Source organism: Diprion similis, chromosome 3 (assembly GCF_021155765.1).
Source record: "Diprion similis isolate iyDipSimi1 chromosome 3, iyDipSimi1.1, whole genome shotgun sequence".
NCBI classification, from domain to species: Eukaryota; Metazoa; Arthropoda; class Insecta; order Hymenoptera; family Diprionidae; genus Diprion; species Diprion similis.
In genome coordinates, this window is record NC_060107.1 from 3,899,632 (window position 1) to 3,916,091 (window position 16,460).

General features: G+C 36.0%; 4 protein-coding genes across 4 annotated transcripts; 1 reads left to right on the forward strand and 3 right to left on the reverse strand.

Moving 5' to 3' along the window:
- Positions 1 to 590: 590 nt before the first annotated feature.
- LOC124404369 (6-phosphogluconolactonase) lies at positions 591 to 2,545 on the reverse strand. Its single transcript, XM_046878454.1, has 4 exons — positions 2,278 to 2,545; positions 1,679 to 1,879; positions 1,274 to 1,557; positions 591 to 1,192 (listed from the first exon to the last, which is right to left on the reverse strand). Exons 1-4 carry the CDS (start codon positions 2,396 to 2,398, stop codon positions 1,082 to 1,084), a joined length of 717 nt encoding a protein of 238 aa, XP_046734410.1. The 5' UTR covers positions 2,399 to 2,545; the 3' UTR covers positions 591 to 1,081.
- Positions 2,546 to 4,037: 1,492 nt separating this feature from the next.
- LOC124404357 (protein ABHD13) lies at positions 4,038 to 6,025 on the forward strand. Its single transcript, XM_046878435.1, has 5 exons — positions 4,038 to 4,494; positions 4,623 to 4,854; positions 4,952 to 5,145; positions 5,300 to 5,460; positions 5,548 to 6,025. Exons 1-5 carry the CDS (start codon positions 4,329 to 4,331, stop codon positions 5,818 to 5,820), a joined length of 1,026 nt encoding a protein of 341 aa, XP_046734391.1. The 5' UTR covers positions 4,038 to 4,328; the 3' UTR covers positions 5,821 to 6,025.
- A 462-nt stretch (positions 6,026 to 6,487) lies between these two features.
- Positions 6,488 to 10,509, reverse strand: LOC124404342 (leucine-rich repeat neuronal protein 3-like). Its single transcript, XM_046878404.1, has 5 exons — positions 10,354 to 10,509; positions 8,444 to 9,531; positions 8,158 to 8,351; positions 7,761 to 8,065; positions 6,488 to 7,598 (listed from the first exon to the last, which is right to left on the reverse strand). Exons 1-4 carry the CDS (start codon positions 10,460 to 10,462, stop codon positions 7,783 to 7,785), a joined length of 1,674 nt encoding a protein of 557 aa, XP_046734360.1. The 5' UTR covers positions 10,463 to 10,509; the 3' UTR covers positions 6,488 to 7,598; positions 7,761 to 7,782.
- A 4,429-nt stretch (positions 10,510 to 14,938) lies between these two features.
- LOC124404358 (DNA polymerase delta subunit 3-like) lies at positions 14,939 to 16,362 on the reverse strand. The gene is made up of 2 exons (XM_046878436.1): positions 16,150 to 16,362; positions 14,939 to 16,000 (listed from the first exon to the last, which is right to left on the reverse strand). Exons 1-2 carry the CDS (start codon positions 16,216 to 16,218, stop codon positions 15,050 to 15,052), a joined length of 1,020 nt encoding a protein of 339 aa, XP_046734392.1. The 5' UTR covers positions 16,219 to 16,362; the 3' UTR covers positions 14,939 to 15,049.
- Positions 16,363 to 16,460: the final 98 nt, after the last annotated feature.

Below are 16,460 nucleotides of genomic sequence, written 5' to 3' on the forward strand. Positions count from 1 at the left end.
ACGCAGTATTACCTACACTAAGTATTAAGCTGTTATTTTTTTCTTTTGGTTACTTTACGTCTTCAACGCTAGCATGATTCGGATTTACCGTTACATTCTAGAATTGAAGCTGATGAGTGAAAAAATAAAAAAATAAAAAAATAAACAATTATGTGTCTTGTGACATTATTGTAATTTCAACATCTTCTTCCTTTACTTACATTATAATAAAACAGTTTTCGGACAGAAAAAGTCAAAAGCTTCAGGTTTGATTCTGTACGCATACTCTGAAAAACTTAACACACTGAGTATATTGAATTTAGTAATGCCGACTTATATATAATAACATTTTTTTATTACCATACATGGAATTTTTTTTCTTATACATCATACATATGAAAATTACATTACCTGCCTAGGAAAAATAAAAAAAAAATCGTCAACCACTCAATCACAGCCACCTCTACAGTCGTTACATAATAGAATCAAAGTTCACAGTTTTTTTTATTTCTGTGCCTCTAATTTTTATGTCTTTGGAATACTTTTTCCTTTAACATGGCTCGACAATTCTGCGGTATTGTGGAAATATGATAGACAGCGAGACAAAGAAATAATAATCATACTTATTTTTTTTTTTTTTAATAAATCGTGATTTCAATATCACAGCAATAAAAAAGGCTTACTCACATCACAAGATTTACACAATTTAGTTGGTTTGTAAGATTTTAAGAAAGTGAGTAAACAAGGCTGTGGGACAGTATTGAAATTTGATACCGTATATTATATTAAGAAAATGATCACCGAAAGTTAGGCACAAATTTCTTGTTTTGATACTTTGATTAAAGCACTTAAATCTTGGATTAAACTTGAAAATATGTGTTACTTCCCTATACCTAATTGACAGATTGCATGGATAATAAGTTGATATTTAAATACAATGTGTATACATATATATCGTATCTACTTATGTATTGTATAAACAATTGTATTTACCATAAGTATCGCAATCATAAGCTCACTTTAAAAGATACAAAAAGTAGTGGAATGTTTTATACTCTTTTACACGGAAACGTGTTACAGTTTGTGCCAAGTAACATACTGTTTAAGTTGATTTAACGTGTTTAGCTGCCCCTTGGTCGAGAATCCAATACAACCATCCGTTGCTCGGTTGTACCCTGGCAGCTGGCAAGTTTTCTTTTTCTTTCAAAATACGCTGTGGAATTGAATGCATATTATCGCTTCTAACTACGGTACAATAAAAAAAACTTGAACTTGAGGTAATTGGTAATCCTACCTTTACCATGTCTGCTTTACCCTCTCCGGCAATGGCAAAAATGCATACTTTTGCACTGTTTATAACTGGGAATGTTAGCGTTATTCGAGAGGGCGGTGGCTTCGGCGAGTCATTTATAGGGCTTACCCAGACGCTAGTTTCTTCAAGCAATCGATGATTGGGAAAGAGGGAACAAGTGTGACCATCGGGACCCATTCCCAGAAGTAATACATCGAACTTTGGTAAACTGTCCGGCGCAAAGTAAACGGACATTTGTTTAATGTAATCTTTGGCTGCTTCTTCGGCTGTTGGAGTTGAAAATTTATTATAACAACGTTTTTTCAAAATTACATCATCTTCATTATCGCAGAGGCTGAACAATCATCTGGTTCGATTAACATCCAGAGTATTAAATATTTTTCATACCTGAGAGATCGGGATTAATTTTGATAAATTGCTCCTCTGTTATGGGAATCTTTCCCACCAAGTTCGACTTGTACATTCCGTATGTCGATTCCTCGTTATTGAAGGGTACGACTCTTTCGTCACAAAAAAAGAACCTCCATTTACTCCAGTCTGTTGTTATGGTAGGCAAACCTTCTACTAAGAACTTGACGAGTGAACCACCTGTGAAATAGTTGAAAAAAAAATGTTAATCATTTATTACGAATCTTGATTAAATTTGTGGAAATCGGTTACGATTGAATTCTAACTAAAAGACCAGGTCTAAGCTGAAATTTTATCAGGCAGTTTTTCTAATAAGAAATAGGCTGAAAAAAAAAGTTCAGATTTGAACGAATTTATTACATCGTCATTCGTCGCGTGTTTGTTACCAGCCGGCCTGAGTGAGAGATTGATTAACATCATGTTCAAAAAGTGACATTCACTTAGTAAAAGTGAAAACCGTCAAGACATTATTACACATAAAATGGAATATTTAGTGAGAGGAACGAGGAGAGGAACGAGGAGAGGAACGATAAGCTGGTATTAGACTAGTGTGAAAAAAAAATTTAAAGATGAGAGACCTGATAGACCAATTTTGAAGACATCGTCACGCGATATCGCATCGTTGGCACTATCTTGAATGATGCTAACGAGTCGTTTAATAACACTGGAAACGTCCTTTTCGATGATTATTTGAGCCATTTTTCTCGCACAAGCTTGCTCGTTGGTATAACCTCAATGCTCGAATATCATCGGCGAATTTCGGCGGACGACCTCTAACAAAAAATTCCAATGACGTGCACACGTTCGTCCATAATCCATATGGTCAATCAGTTGTTATTCAACGACGGATTATAACTTGGAACAAAACAACAAAGTTAGAAAGAAAACTGCCCGTTATTCTCGTTAGTGGCGCACCGGTGCTTGGTAAATCTCTGGTGTAATGAAGTACACAATAAATTATCCGATTTTTGTGCAATATTGTACAGATCTTAATTATCATCGTCTTGTCTGAATTCGTGGAAATGCTTCCTCAAGGTAAATATTTCATTTCATTCGGTGGGCTAAGTAGACTCTATAGGTATGTATAATAATTTATAACTTGTATTTACTACATACACAATTTACCGGTAAATTTGCTGTGCTTGTCGGTAAGCGAAGACAAGTTTTTTTTGTTTGTATAACTGGAGAGCCATTGTCTCCTTTTAATACATGAAATAGAATAGGATACAACATCAATGTCGACCCGTCGGTTAATCGTGTCGGCATAACAGACCACGTTCTTATCGGCTATAGCATATGGTGCTAGGTTGATATTCAAATTTCTTTCGATACTGTTTGGTAGACATTATTATAATATACCTATATTATCCTGTGATAATAAATCTATCGCTATTTGGACTGCTAAACTCCGTCTCGACTAAGTCCACGTTCAAGGGTTTACTTACGATATTAAGAAAAGCATATAGGTATTGTCTCAATAGAAATTATCTACCATTTTATACGTAATTTATACTAAGAATTTATAACGAAAAAACAATACACGATCGGTGTCACGTGAGCACCAATTGAAACGGCTATTTTATATTTTTCAGTCAACGGTCTAAGTAATTCTCCGTCGCTGGAGAGGTAATTGTGAGTATAAATATTCATTAATTTGATGTAAAAGTCGGATAAACAAAAGCGAAGATTATGGCACTGATGCCTGCCTGGGTAAAAGGGGAAGGTGAAAAGTTTTACGTGGTATTAGTTGCTTCGTATTTTATAAAGCGGGGTTTCCTTTATTTGCGGGATTTGAGATTGGCGAGAGATTGAGACTAGCGATTGTCCGTTCTGGTGAATCAGTGTCATATTTCATTACATTTGATTTATCAAATATATAATTATTGATCAATTAATACAAATCATCGCAAGGATCTTCAGTGCTACTGCGGCTTTTGCGCGTACACTTGATACTTTAAGTTCTAAGGTTTTAAGGGACAGAATTAGTCAAGAATTGAGGCGTTCGAAAACAGGGACAGAAAGCTTGTCTTTAATTTTCGAAGTTGCGCATTTCCGCCGTTTGTGATAATTCGTTCGAATTTTTAGAATTTATGAGTCAAACAATTTGCGGATTCTATTCAGAAGTAGAAACGTTCGGTAAGCATCATCCAATTTTATTTTTCATATCTATTTCATGTCGTTAGTATTTGTATTTCCCGGTTACTGTGATGTAAGAAAATAAGTGACACCTGCTGGCCGAAAAGAAGACTGTCGAAAAATAACGAGCCTGTGGGCCAGCTATATTTTTTTGTGTTCATGTTGACGCCATAAGCATTCTAATACGTTTATGGTCACGCACAATGCACGCATACGTATTGTTTACGGCTATACTATTAATTATAAACCAGTGTTAGATATGCAAACTATAGGACGTTTTGTAAATGTTTATTTAACAGCTGCTTCCAGCGGAGTAGCTCACACCGTATAGACTCGGTAGTATAATATCTGTTATGATAAGGTTCGAGCTGCAAATGAGGACTTTCATAAAGCTCGATAGGTTATCCAGGTAACCGACGTTCTCGAGCTCAATCAGCTATAGAACCGACCATATAATATTCGATTAGAATCCAAAGAAATTGAAGGCGGAAAAATGTCCCTTCGCATCAGATTAACTCGTAGTCGACCCGTAAGACTACTGAGTGGAGTAGCTAAAAAATGTTGGGCATTCTCCGGGGCTTATGTTCTGGCCTGTTTCCTCCTGTATTGGCTTTACGGTGGAATCTTTGCATTTTTTCTCCTGTGTTTCGCTATCACAGGTTTGTTGCTAAGATCATTTCCTAAATCAATAATTTTTAACGTCAATTTTCAACATCTGTTTGTTGTTATAATTATACTCATATTTTAAATTCTAACCGGCAAGTAAAACCTGCATATTTTCATTCAGGTATCTTATATCACACGGAGGACAAGCTTCTATATCATCCCGAATTACCTCCTCATTCACGGGTCTACGTTCCTGCTCCGTCCATGTTTAGCCTGCCTTACCAAAGCGTGTATACCAGATCGGGAGATGGGACAATGTTGCACATGTTTTTTATATCGCAGACAGAAGAACAGGCTAAGAAGGTGCCTACGCTTTTATTTTTTCATGGAAATGCCGGCAACATGGGACACAGGTCTGTTTTACTCAATACAAGTTGTATAATGTTTATCAGCGTACTCCGCAAATTTCGGTTTTTAATTGCTTATTGCGCATTCCGTGTTTTCATTTAGACTCCAGAATGTCGAAAGGTTATACCGTAAATTGGGATGCAATATACTTATGCTAGAGTATAGAGGATACGGACTATCTCAAGGCTCTCCATCCGAAGAAGGGCTTTATATGGACGCCAGAGCTGGACTAGATTATTTGTCCACTCGAACTGACATCAATAACGATGAAATTATAGTTTTCGGAAGATCTTTGGGTAACATTTATTGCAGTTTTAGATTTTCGTAGGAAAGAAAGTGGCGATTATAAGCAAGTTGTATTGGTTGCTTTCTGCCTCAGATCTGTGTTTAAGAACAAGAAAAAAGATAAAAATCTCCTGATAATCATTTAATGTACTCATTACTCGCTAGGCGGTGGCGTGGCTATTGATTTAGCGATGAGGCCAGATTATGCAAAAAAAATTTGGTGCCTCATTTTAGAAAATACTTTTACCAGTATACCGGACATGGCATCTCTGCTCGTTGGCTCTAAGATCCTTCAGTATCTTCCATTATTTATTTATAAAAATAAGGTACGTGTACAAATATTACTTGCAAAGCTTAACGGAGATATAAAATATCTGCTACCGTTTAATGATATGTTTTTTATGTTTTTCTAGTATATGTCACTTCAAAAAATCAGCTCTGTCACTGTACCCACGTTATTTATCTCTGGCCTAGCGGACACTCTGGTACCGCCCAGAATGATGACTGAATTATACGAACGTTGCGGAAGCTCGTACAAAGGGATGCTCCGAGTGCCCAGCGGGACTCACAATGAAACGTGGAATCAGTCTGGGTACTATACAAGTATATCCACGTTTCTCAATCAACTAAGAGAAAATCCTCCTGCCAGAGTAACAACGAATCATTGGCAGATAGACCACGTGTAATGATAATGGTTTACATGGCTCAATATTGCGTCCAAAATTATTGTAGTTTACGTTTCATAGTACAAGATTTTCTGTATTTTTTCTCGACTATTTTTATTCCTTTTTTGTTTTTTTTCGTAAATAGAGAAAAATGATATATTTCCTTATGAATTTTGATAGAGCTACAAGTATGTAATATAGTCAATAATAATTTGAAGGGATCAAATCGTCCAAAGTAGATGATGATGAGCAGATCAAAAGTCTTCAGTAGCCAAAGCTTGGAAATAGTATAATGAATTTAAATATATATCTATAGGTATATACACTGACGTATACACACACATACGCACTTTAATTTAACAAATTTAGTATAAGGTGGTAAATATCGTTGAATTTATCGTTGAAGCACCTTGAGCAAAAATATTTTGAAACATCTTAGGGATCATGAGATATGAAATTTTTTTTATCGTGTTTTAACATTGAAGTTTATTAACTTATTCCTTGAAATTTAATAGGTCTTCCATTATTACATTGTACCGATTATAACTTCTATTCAATTGCCAGTCTTATTATTTACAAAACAACACCTTGCAGCGGTGTGGATATAATTATTTTTGCAACTTCCAAATTGAAAGTATTTTGAGAATTGCTTAACACATGAGTTACCATCGTCGGTTAAATTAATTTCTTTCACTCTAGTTCTACTTTCTATTCCAGCTTTTAGAAATGGTAAAGTCATTCTGTAAGTTATATATGAAATACTGTTAATTGTTGCATTACCAAATAGGTAGAGCACAATTGAGCCCTTATGGAATCGTGATTAATAATATAAAAACAGTCAATATGATTATTCTTTAATAATAATAATAATAGTAACAATATTACTACGTAATCGCGCAGCGCAATTGTCGCAAAGTCCACAGATCAGGTTTGCGAATTTTTTTAACGTCCTAAATATATTTTGTGTAGGTATGTAATATTAAAAGTATTGTAGTTAAAATAAAATGTCTTAAGGCACGTTGTCATGATGCTATGAACGCAAATTACGTATCCTTTTCAGTATATGTATACTTAGAAACAATTTTAATTTTAGAACAGTAATACTATACAGGTTTGGTTGGATCTCCTGTTTCTTTTTTCGGACTTTGGCAAGTCCAATTCTTGTGAATCAATTAGCGAATATCGCGATAAAATGATTCTACCTCATCAACAAAACATACCGATGTTTTTGCTCGAGAGATCTTTCGACCACATTAACTCTACACATATTATACAATTGCTATACAAGTTGTTAAATATCACTGACCATTTCTTTTCTAATTACCTATAAAGCGTGTCTCAATTTTGTACACAAGTGATCTGAAAATGAATATAAGTATGTTGTAAATAAAAATGTTAAATTGTAATAAATATCGCGTATACAGATTAAACATATTTGCCGTTATTATATAACACGGCTATACATTTTGAAAAATATCATCTCCTTTTGAATTTATACACTCGTTTGCTATATCTAAATTTTTTTACATCATATCTGCGCTTCACTCGTCGAGTAAAATATATGGCACATTATCCGTACGCTACAATATTTGATATCCTATCTTACATGCATGCAGTTTAGTTTTTTCCCTCTTTTTCATAAATTAAAATGAAAATTTTTAAATGCTGAAGTAATATTTTCCGAGGTTTTTAGAGTCGATCACAGTCCAGTAAACCCAATGGCATTGCTTTAAGCTTATGTACTATCAATCTCTGTAATAATTGACCTTACTTTTATTTACCTTACGATATCAATCCAACTTTTAAAAGGTAAACATTTTTCATATGCAGACCTGACAAAAATCCTCTGCGTATTCTTGTGCCAGAATGTGCAGATACGAAGTATGGGAAAAATCTGTTGATGCCAAATTTTTTTGCCCAGTCGATAGATGAGAACGAATATAATAGAAGAATTATTGAACTGTATAAATACGAAATCGTAGATTAAAATCTTCGATTTCTTCGAGATCTTTTCATTGCTATTCGTCGAGCTGAAACAATACCAATTGTAACCAACATTGATAGAACGACAGCGGCACCAATCAATGCAGCTAACATTCCTGTGCTCGATTCTATTTTAATTGTTTGGCTACTTTGACTCATTACTCCGGCTGCTTCAACGACAACTTTGGACACCAGGATTTGTGAGTCTTCGCAAAATACTTGATCCTTCCACTTGTACCAATGTATCATTCTCATGTCTTTCCTGTCCGGCGGTGAAGCACACCTGAAATAATATTCGTTTTAAGTTTAGAATTAAGTTGTGAAATGGAAAATTTCTTATTGCAAATCGATTGATATATTTCTCCTTTTTCTCACTTCAGGTCATCCAGAAGCTGGGGGTATGCGTCGTAAAGCTTTGGGATCAGTTCTACCAGCATCCATTGCAGTGGACAATCGCAGTGGAACGGGTTGCTCTGTAAGTTGACGCTATACTTCAACAAGCCCGTATTATTCTGCAATTTAATCAATCCTGGTGAAATGCTGCTCAGATTGTTGCTGCTCAGATCTAACTGTAATTAAAAATCAATAGAAGAATTTCATTAAGATGTATAAAGTATTGACATTATTTGTTATTGACTGTTCGTTTTATCACTTGACTCACCGAGCAAAGATTCACATCTCTGAAGGCATTCGCATCGATTTGTGTGAGTCGTTTGTTCTGAGATATTATCAAGTTTAAACACCCCTCTGACTTTTCATCATCGAGATTTGATAAAGCATCTTCGTCGATGCTTTCGACTAGCTCTAACGATCGGGCAATTAACCAGTGGAGGTTCAGTTTAGAGTTGAATTTCAATTCTCTTATAGGATTTCCACTGATTACTAGAGTGCTCAGCTGTGGTAAATTTTCATTCTTTATTGTTTCTGGAACTACGGATAATTTGTTGAATGACAAGTCTAGCGTATCCAGCTTCTCCAATTTGACATTTGGAAAGTCTGTTAGTTTGTTGCCGCTAAAATTAAGGCTCTCCACTCGAACGAGCGACAACAAATTATCATTAAGCTCAACTATTTCATTGTATGCCATATCGAGTGTTTGCAGATTAATCAAAGTTTCAGGCACATTTGTAATCATGTTGTAGCCGACGTTCAGATTAATTATGGAAACTGGAAACTCGTGAGGAGAAAGATAGACCAAATGGTTGTTATTAAGAGTTAAAGTTGCAAGCTGTGTCAAATGTATCACATTGTTCTCTCCAAGCGAGTCGATCCGATTGAACGATAGATCCAGATATTCTAACTGTGTTAACGATTGAAGCGAACCATTTTCCAAGCTTTGTATGTTGTTATGAGAGACGTCCAGCCATGTTAGATTGGTCAGTAACTTCAGGTCGGGATCTAGAACGCTGAGTTGATTCTGGCTCAAATTCAGTCGTTGCAATTTTGTTATTTTGGTGATTATTCTCTCCGGTAAAGCAGTCAGATTATTGTGCGAGAGGTCTAGATCAGTGAGAGACTGAAGCTGGTCAAAAGCAGTTTCCGGTATCTCTTGGAGATGATTTCTGGACAGGTTTAGAGTTTCCAAATTTACCAGATTTGTAAACATATCCGTTGGCAGAAAGTTCATTCCATTCTCAGCCAGGTTCAAAACACTGAGACGAGGCTCTTCGTCGAACATTAATAAGTCGAAACGATGATGGTTATTATCCTCCAGTCGTTTTCCTTGGCAATTTACGATCCAAGCAGAGTCTAAAATACAAATAGAAATCATTTTTTGCCCATACACTTTCAATATTCTAATTCACATTTCATGGAACATAATTCCTAATTTCTTATCCTTTATGAGACTTTGTATTCCTCAGTGAAAAAATTCTTCTGTTTCTAATATTTTCTAACTTATTGAAGCGATGTGTCCTCTGTTCTGTTCTAACTGATTACCAATTTTCATTTCTCTTCTAACATTTCTGATTCCTTTTGAAATTAGTTTTCAATGAAAGATTTTCTTTGACAATTTGAACTGTTAAAAAAATTCCACAAAATTATTATACCCAGTGAATTGAATTCATTAAAGGCAGTTTTACGAGTTGGAAGGTGAAAAACAAAGAGACAAAAATATTTAAAAAATATTACGTTTGTTTCAAAATTCGGTATTCCAAGTAAAGAAAATCGACGTTTGACTCCGTTTTATACATTTGGATTTTCTTTAAACTGTATGATGATTATCTTTACGATAACATAAAAAAAAAAAACGAAATAAAAAACCAAGTTGACCCCATTACCAATTTGTAAATCCGTGTGTCAACATCTAGACAAGATAAAAATTATGTGCGGATTGCGAGTGATAGAGCAAACTCGAAAAAATCGAGTGTGAGTATGCATATCAGAAATGGGATTGGCTAGTGGTCGCTGCCACGTGAGAATTCCGTCACGATAAGAATTGGAGTTATGCGTTATTTTTTTCAACACTATCATGTTTTTGTCATACTTGTGATGATGATTTTTTTTTTTGCACCAAATTCTGTGACCTGGTGGATAGGATTTAAAAAAAAATATATCATAAAAAATTATTACCTGTGCTAGTACAAATGCATGTTTCGCACATACTGCATTCCGCCGATCCGTGCAAGTTGCATGTAACGAGTAGCAATCCAATGAAATTCCAATAGCGATGCCCTTTCATAATGTCGCGGTGAACGTAAAGTTGTGAGTTACTGGTATCGGATTTACCGCACTCGAATCGTGACGGTGTTACTTTTTACGTGTAACTTATGATACACACTGTGCACAAGCTCTTCAAGTTGTACGTTAGACAAAGCAGGGAAAATTAAATTAGTCAACCCCGGTGAACGGTAAACTTAACTCTGGAGTGTGCAGACTGAGACTGACTTTCAATGCCGATAGATAATATGAATCCTAGTGTCGTACCTGCAGATAGCTTATCAGTTGATTGCGTCATGCATTGGCTGTGATGATTGTGAATTTAGGTGTACCGTTACCATCGTTGTCTTCATGTTTTGACCCCTTCGCTAAAATTCGTTCGTCACTACTCGAAAGTCCAATAGAAAAGACAATAACACGATGTTTCAGCGTACATTAACAGAATGAGTCACTTATCCTGTGGGTTTCCGCAGACGGAATGTAAACGCGATTAGATTTGCATATTTTCGAGTGAAAACGACCGTGCCACATTTTTTTGGGAAACGATTGGAACGATTCTTGGATGTAGAGAAGTAAGAAAGAGAAAAGAGAAAATTAACAACTCATGAAATGTTGCTTGTAAATTCTCGACTTGTTTTTTTTTCTTCATCTTTCGTGTGATTATGATTCAGGGAAAAGTAGTTGAAGTGAATTTTCAATATGTCCATCCTTTGGTGGACACTCAGGTCGTAAGTAATCGAGATTATTGAAATGATAACGAATCGCGTGTAATTCTTATAATTCTTCACCTCGACGATATCCCGAATCCGTTTTTCAACTACTACAAACGTTTTATCTGTGTTTACGAATTATATGCGAATGATCATGAGGCCTGATGAATGTACTAAGAATTCTACGTGGCCAAATGACGTGGCACGATTGCAACGAGTGCAGGTAGTACAATATAGTAGAAACGCGGCGTAATTCAACTCACGATTATGTATCTATAGTGTTCTATGCCTGCGAATGAGTCGACAGTTGAAATGAATTGTTTAATTACGTTATATTGCACGTGTGCGTGAATTTTCTTTGTCTCATGTCGCCTTTATTTCACTCAACCGAAAATCACGCTGGATACAAACGCTGTTTGCCATCGTTATACTGATAATAAATATACCAATTACCAACGTGATCTCGGCTATTACTGTTTGCAGACACGAGTTTTCAGGGCTTGATAACATAAAGCGATTTATTCTTCTATCTACGTAACATTCGTTTCGCATTCTATCGCGATTCGTGACTACGCGAATTTCAAATAAATCAGCATGCTCTTCGTATACATACCGGGACCATCTCTAGAAACTAAACAGGAACTGCGCATGCGCCAAATGATTCAATTTCATTGGCCAGCGAAATTGCCCCGCGGAGTAATTTTCGTCAGCTAACCAAGGCGACCAACGTACACGAAATGTGACAAGGCTCTGAATATCTCGCGCGTAAAGTAGCGTATTGAGGTTAGGTTGTTATTTATTCCTACTTATCGTGAATTTTTTAAGAAAAGTGTCATTCAGCAATACCGTAGTTGATATTAGCAGATATTTAATCGACACAATAAAGGCGTCAATGGAGAAACAAATATCAAAAGCTACAGAAATTGGATCAGTTATTTATTGAAAGAAGAAAACTGAAATTAAATGTGGAACGTCATCAACGAGTGGGAGTCTAGACAAACTGAGGCAGGTAAGTAAAAATATTGTTTATTTCAAACAGATTCTTTATTTACATAAAATTAAAAATAAATGGATTGTTGAAACCCAGTAGAGGGTTGCTCCAGAGTAAATTTGTTACAGTGCAGTGCTCCGGAAGCCAGTAATCAGTGCCAATGAACATGAAATATTAAAATAAAATCAGTAACAAGGAATAAAAGAAATAGTGTATCTTGAAACACAAAGCTTAGGAGTACAAAAAGTAGCAATTCGTTTTTCTGTCGCAATTTATTGAAAATTAGTGGTATTCAAAACAATTAGAAGCTCTTGTCTGATGATAATATCTTTTAATATTTTCAGGTGGGAAACACACATCATCGAAGCGAGACTAAAGTTGTCAGGCGTTGAAGCGTGTAAGTAAATTTCTGATACTATGATATTTGCATATTACAATATTTTCACATGTATTCAATGATAAAATTCGTTTGTTCTGACAGACTTGAAGTTTCAAGTTTGGATAATAGGATGAAAATCATACCTTACCTGATGGTCAAAACGTTTTGGTGGCTAGGACCCTAGTTTCTCGATTGGTGCCACCGTTCCAACCATCGAACCTGGTTGTTCCGTTGTTCCATTAGACAACAGGTATCCGAAGGAATTTCTTCTGGTCATCGCCACCTTCTGAACATCAGTCGTGGCAAAATTGAAGAGCACGACACACTACAGATCATGGTGTTTGAATATTCCATCATTTTAGATCTATCGAGCCAATAGTAATAAGTTTGTTATTCAACAATTGCTGCTAACTAATTTTACAGAGCAATCATTCCGTGCACCATTGTAATCCAAGCAGTATTATTGGCCCGCATTATTTTTCAAATTTTATTTTCGGCAGTTTTGATATTTTATTTTTCACTCTCTTGGTATTCAATTCAGATGAATAGTGTTTCAAGTGTTAAATCAGATTCCAAGGATGAATTTTGATGTGTAAACTGAACCAATCTCAATCTAAAAATGTTGGATAACTTCAGTTGAAAATGTCTTTAAAATCAATATTAATCGACAGTATCATCTGACTAGCTAGTTGCAGCTATCATCCGTGCTTGAGCCTCGTTCAACCCCAGCAAGGTCTAAGGAATGCATTCACTTACTAGTACACGTTACAAATGATCACTTTGTCTACAATAGGACTTACTTGCTGGCTAACTTTTTTATGATGAATCTTTATCAGGGAGTCATCCGGTAACTTATTGAAAGCTTGAAACCAGATTCAATTTTATACTCTTACAATGGTCCTTCATTGAAACTGAGAGTTTGTGAATCTCCATTTATTACAATTAATTCTGCATCCCATGTTAACACTGTTCGAAACAAAAAATCTCATCCTAAGATTGGAAATGGAATCTGCAATGCAAAAGTTATCTAGTGGCACAAGTTAAAAACAAAGAACCTTATAACGGTTTCTGCGACAGAGGGATTCCTTCCGGATATTCATGTTACTGGATGATGTTCGGAGCACTATGAACAAGATATTGTATTGGATTTAGGTTTAAGTAAATATTTTCCTGAACTTCAGTGAAAATTAGATATTCATTTGTTTCAAAGGAACAAGGGGTACAATGTTGAATCCGATAAGTCAATATTTTCATATGAATGTTCTGAACATTACTCTAAAACATGATTATCCTTAAAGTTAATTACTGAGGCACATTTTGAAAATGTTGATTTTTAACTTGTGTCACAGAATGTTTCTGAGTTTTACTCTTCGGATTAGATTTCTTTAGATTAGATTTGAAATTGAAAGAAACCGTAAGATCTACAACTTCCTTTTCCAACCAACAAAAGTGGCCGATGATCTCCGCATGTGTCACGAATTGAATGGGAAGAGAAGACATCAGCTAACAGCAGAGATGCTATTATTTTGGCTGTATTTTCTGTTGAAAGAAAAAAATTTCATTGTTATTCTTAATGTATGAAGTAATGAAAATGATTGAATAAATTGTCCCCACCTACCTGCTTCGTTTCTTCCAAGCACCCAACATTTGAACAGATTTCTTGTTTCAATCGAATAGGACGAATTTTCAAAGAGCATCAGCATTAAATTCCGACCGTTCTTTGAACAATCAATTTTCAATAACAAATGCTTCCCAAGCCTTTCCGAGTGACTATCTCAATGACTTGAGATTCTAACCTCAAAAATGCATGTGAACTACATCGCCGACAGAAACAGAGTTTGACAGCAGGGTCTCGGGGTGGCCAGACTGCACGGACGGCGGATTTAAATTCGCGCATGCGCAGTTCCTGTTTAGTTTCTAGAGATGGTCCCGGTATATAATAATCATTACCCGAAGATGTTTAAAAGTGCGATTTCGCGTGTATAACACGCAATTTATCATTGTAAATTAGCAATGATTCAAGTTTATGGATAAACAATTGGGGCGCGAAGTCGCCAGGTTAACTTGATGTACTAAATTCTATATTGTACGTGATTAATCCATATTTCAAGAATTGTTACAATTTTATAACAGACTAACAAGGTATATCTTGTACATAATTTCGACAGTAGGTATGGATTTTGCAACATTTTTATACATATATTATATAGTATCGCGCAGTACAACCACGCGGTAATATTTTTTATCTATATATTTATACGGTAATAAAATTTCAATAGTGTTGTAACTTTGCATTAAAATCCGATAACATTCACATTAACAGTACATAAATACCTATAGCGTATATTATACATATATATAAATAAATTTTTCAACGTATACAGTATATATTAATTAGAATTGGTGTTTTTCTCGCCATAATTTTCACGCATAATATGTACATTGTACAATTACAGGCTATAGTAGGTAATTAGTATCTATACCAATCGCTTTCACATTTTACATCGCTAGAGATCGTGGAATTGCGCTTTAAGACTTTTTGAAAAAATTCAATAGGCTGGCTTGCTTACGATTATTGGCTTTTGGAGCTGCGGATCCGAGTTGCAGCGTTTCGACTTTTGGGGTGTCTTTTTCTTCTTTATCCGAAGAACTTTCGTAGACGTATTCTTTTTTCGTTACAAAATAACCGTTTTCGTCTGTAAAAGTTTTGTCAACGACCTTCCGTACCTTGGTTTTACCATTTACCGTCTTATACCTCGGCGGGGAAATTTTATTCCCAACATTTTCCGACCGAGTTTTACCCTCCAGAATAAAATTACGCGTCGCTTCGTCCTCGCCCTCCTCCTCCTCGTTAATGCTTGACTCTCCGCTGGAATTAGAAGCTGGATCAAATTTCCGCTTCTGTCGTTTACTACCCGTCTCTGGCTCCTCAGAACCTCGACGTTTCCGGCCCCGACTCCCAACACCTTTGTCATCGTCTTTGGCCGTTTCTTTCTGCGAGGCATGAAAGGTTTGCGGCTTTGTTGTTACTTTGCTGAAGAAGTTTTTCTCCTTCTTCAAATCCGCCTTCGGTACAGCTAACTTTGGCGATTTTTCTGTAGACACTTTACCCCCGAATTTGCAGCCCCATCTTAGCTCGTTTAATTCTTCTCCACTGCGGGCAATTATTTCTTTGCAAACAATTGCACCATGTTGATGATCTCCGTTTCCAGTTAAAGCCAGCAACTCCACATCTGGTAACGCTCTTTGCAAACTGTACAGATGCTCTGCGCTCAGCTTTTTAAACTTTCGCTTCGCGGACGCGAGGTCTTCTTCCTTGACTACCTCCACTCGTAGAACATCGTCGTCTAGGTACCCGATCAGAGTTAAGGTGGCCAGAACTTTTTTGCGCTGTTCTTGCTCCTTCCAAAATTGCCATAATATTTGCTTTGCCAAGTTGACGTGGAGGCCCAGCTTCTTGCTCAACCATTTGTACGTTACCTGCATAGAATTGAAAAAAAGTTAAAACATTGTTGGGGTTTTGGAACGGATCGATGCTCGGGATTTCGTTCCTAGTTTTCTTTAAAAACAGATACAATCAGTTTACACAGTTTCTGTCTTTCCATTTGTACACACATTCACGCGCTTACCAATTTGTCATCGTCAAATATGTATCCACTCAATGTCTCTAAGTACGTATCAATCCTCGTGGAAATCATTTCAGAACAACAATGTCGTTGGGAGGAAATTAGGCTAATGCAAAGTTATATTTTATCTATTATTGGGGTACAAAAAACAGATTGATATTCACTATCACTCTCTGCTGCGTGACAGTTGATGTTTGATTCTATCGAGGTTTCGGACTTTACTGACGCCGAATTGTCAATATTTTGGTTACACTATGACACTCGGCTCGACCTACTGCGGTCGTCTATCCTCTCGCCTTAATTTTGTATTCCTA

Coding starts and splice junctions, on each gene's coding strand:
- LOC124404369 (XM_046878454.1), bottom strand. CDS start 2,398: ATGGCTCAAATAATCATCGAAAAGGACGTTTCCAGTGTTATTAAACGA. Junction 1,558..1,678: donor AATTAATCCCGATCTCTCAG/GTATGAAAAATA, acceptor CAACTCCAACAG/CCGAAGAAGCAGCCAAAGAT. Junction 1,193..1,273: donor GTAAAGCAGACATGGTAAAG/GTAGGATTACCA, acceptor TCAATTCCACAG/CGTATTTTGAAAGAAAAAGA.
- LOC124404357 (XM_046878435.1), top strand. CDS start 4,329: ATGTCCCTTCGCATCAGATTAACTCGTAGTCGACCCGTAAGACTACTG. Junction 4,855..4,951: donor GCCGGCAACATGGGACACAG/GTCTGTTTTACT, acceptor GTTTTCATTTAG/ACTCCAGAATGTCGAAAGGT. Junction 5,461..5,547: donor TATTTATTTATAAAAATAAG/GTACGTGTACAA, acceptor ATGTTTTTCTAG/TATATGTCACTTCAAAAAAT.
- LOC124404342 (XM_046878404.1), bottom strand. CDS start 10,462: ATGAAAGGGCATCGCTATTGGAATTTCATTGGATTGCTACTCGTTACA. Junction 8,352..8,443: donor GAGATGTGAATCTTTGCTCG/GTGAGTCAAGTG, acceptor TTTTAATTACAG/TTAGATCTGAGCAGCAACAA. Junction 8,066..8,157: donor CAGCTTCTGGATGACCTGAA/GTGAGAAAAAGG, acceptor ATATTATTTCAG/GTGTGCTTCACCGCCGGACA.
- LOC124404358 (XM_046878436.1), bottom strand. CDS start 16,218: ATGATTTCCACGAGGATTGATACGTACTTAGAGACATTGAGTGGATAC. Junction 16,001..16,149: donor TATTTGACGATGACAAATTG/GTAAGCGCGTGA, acceptor AATTCTATGCAG/GTAACGTACAAATGGTTGAG.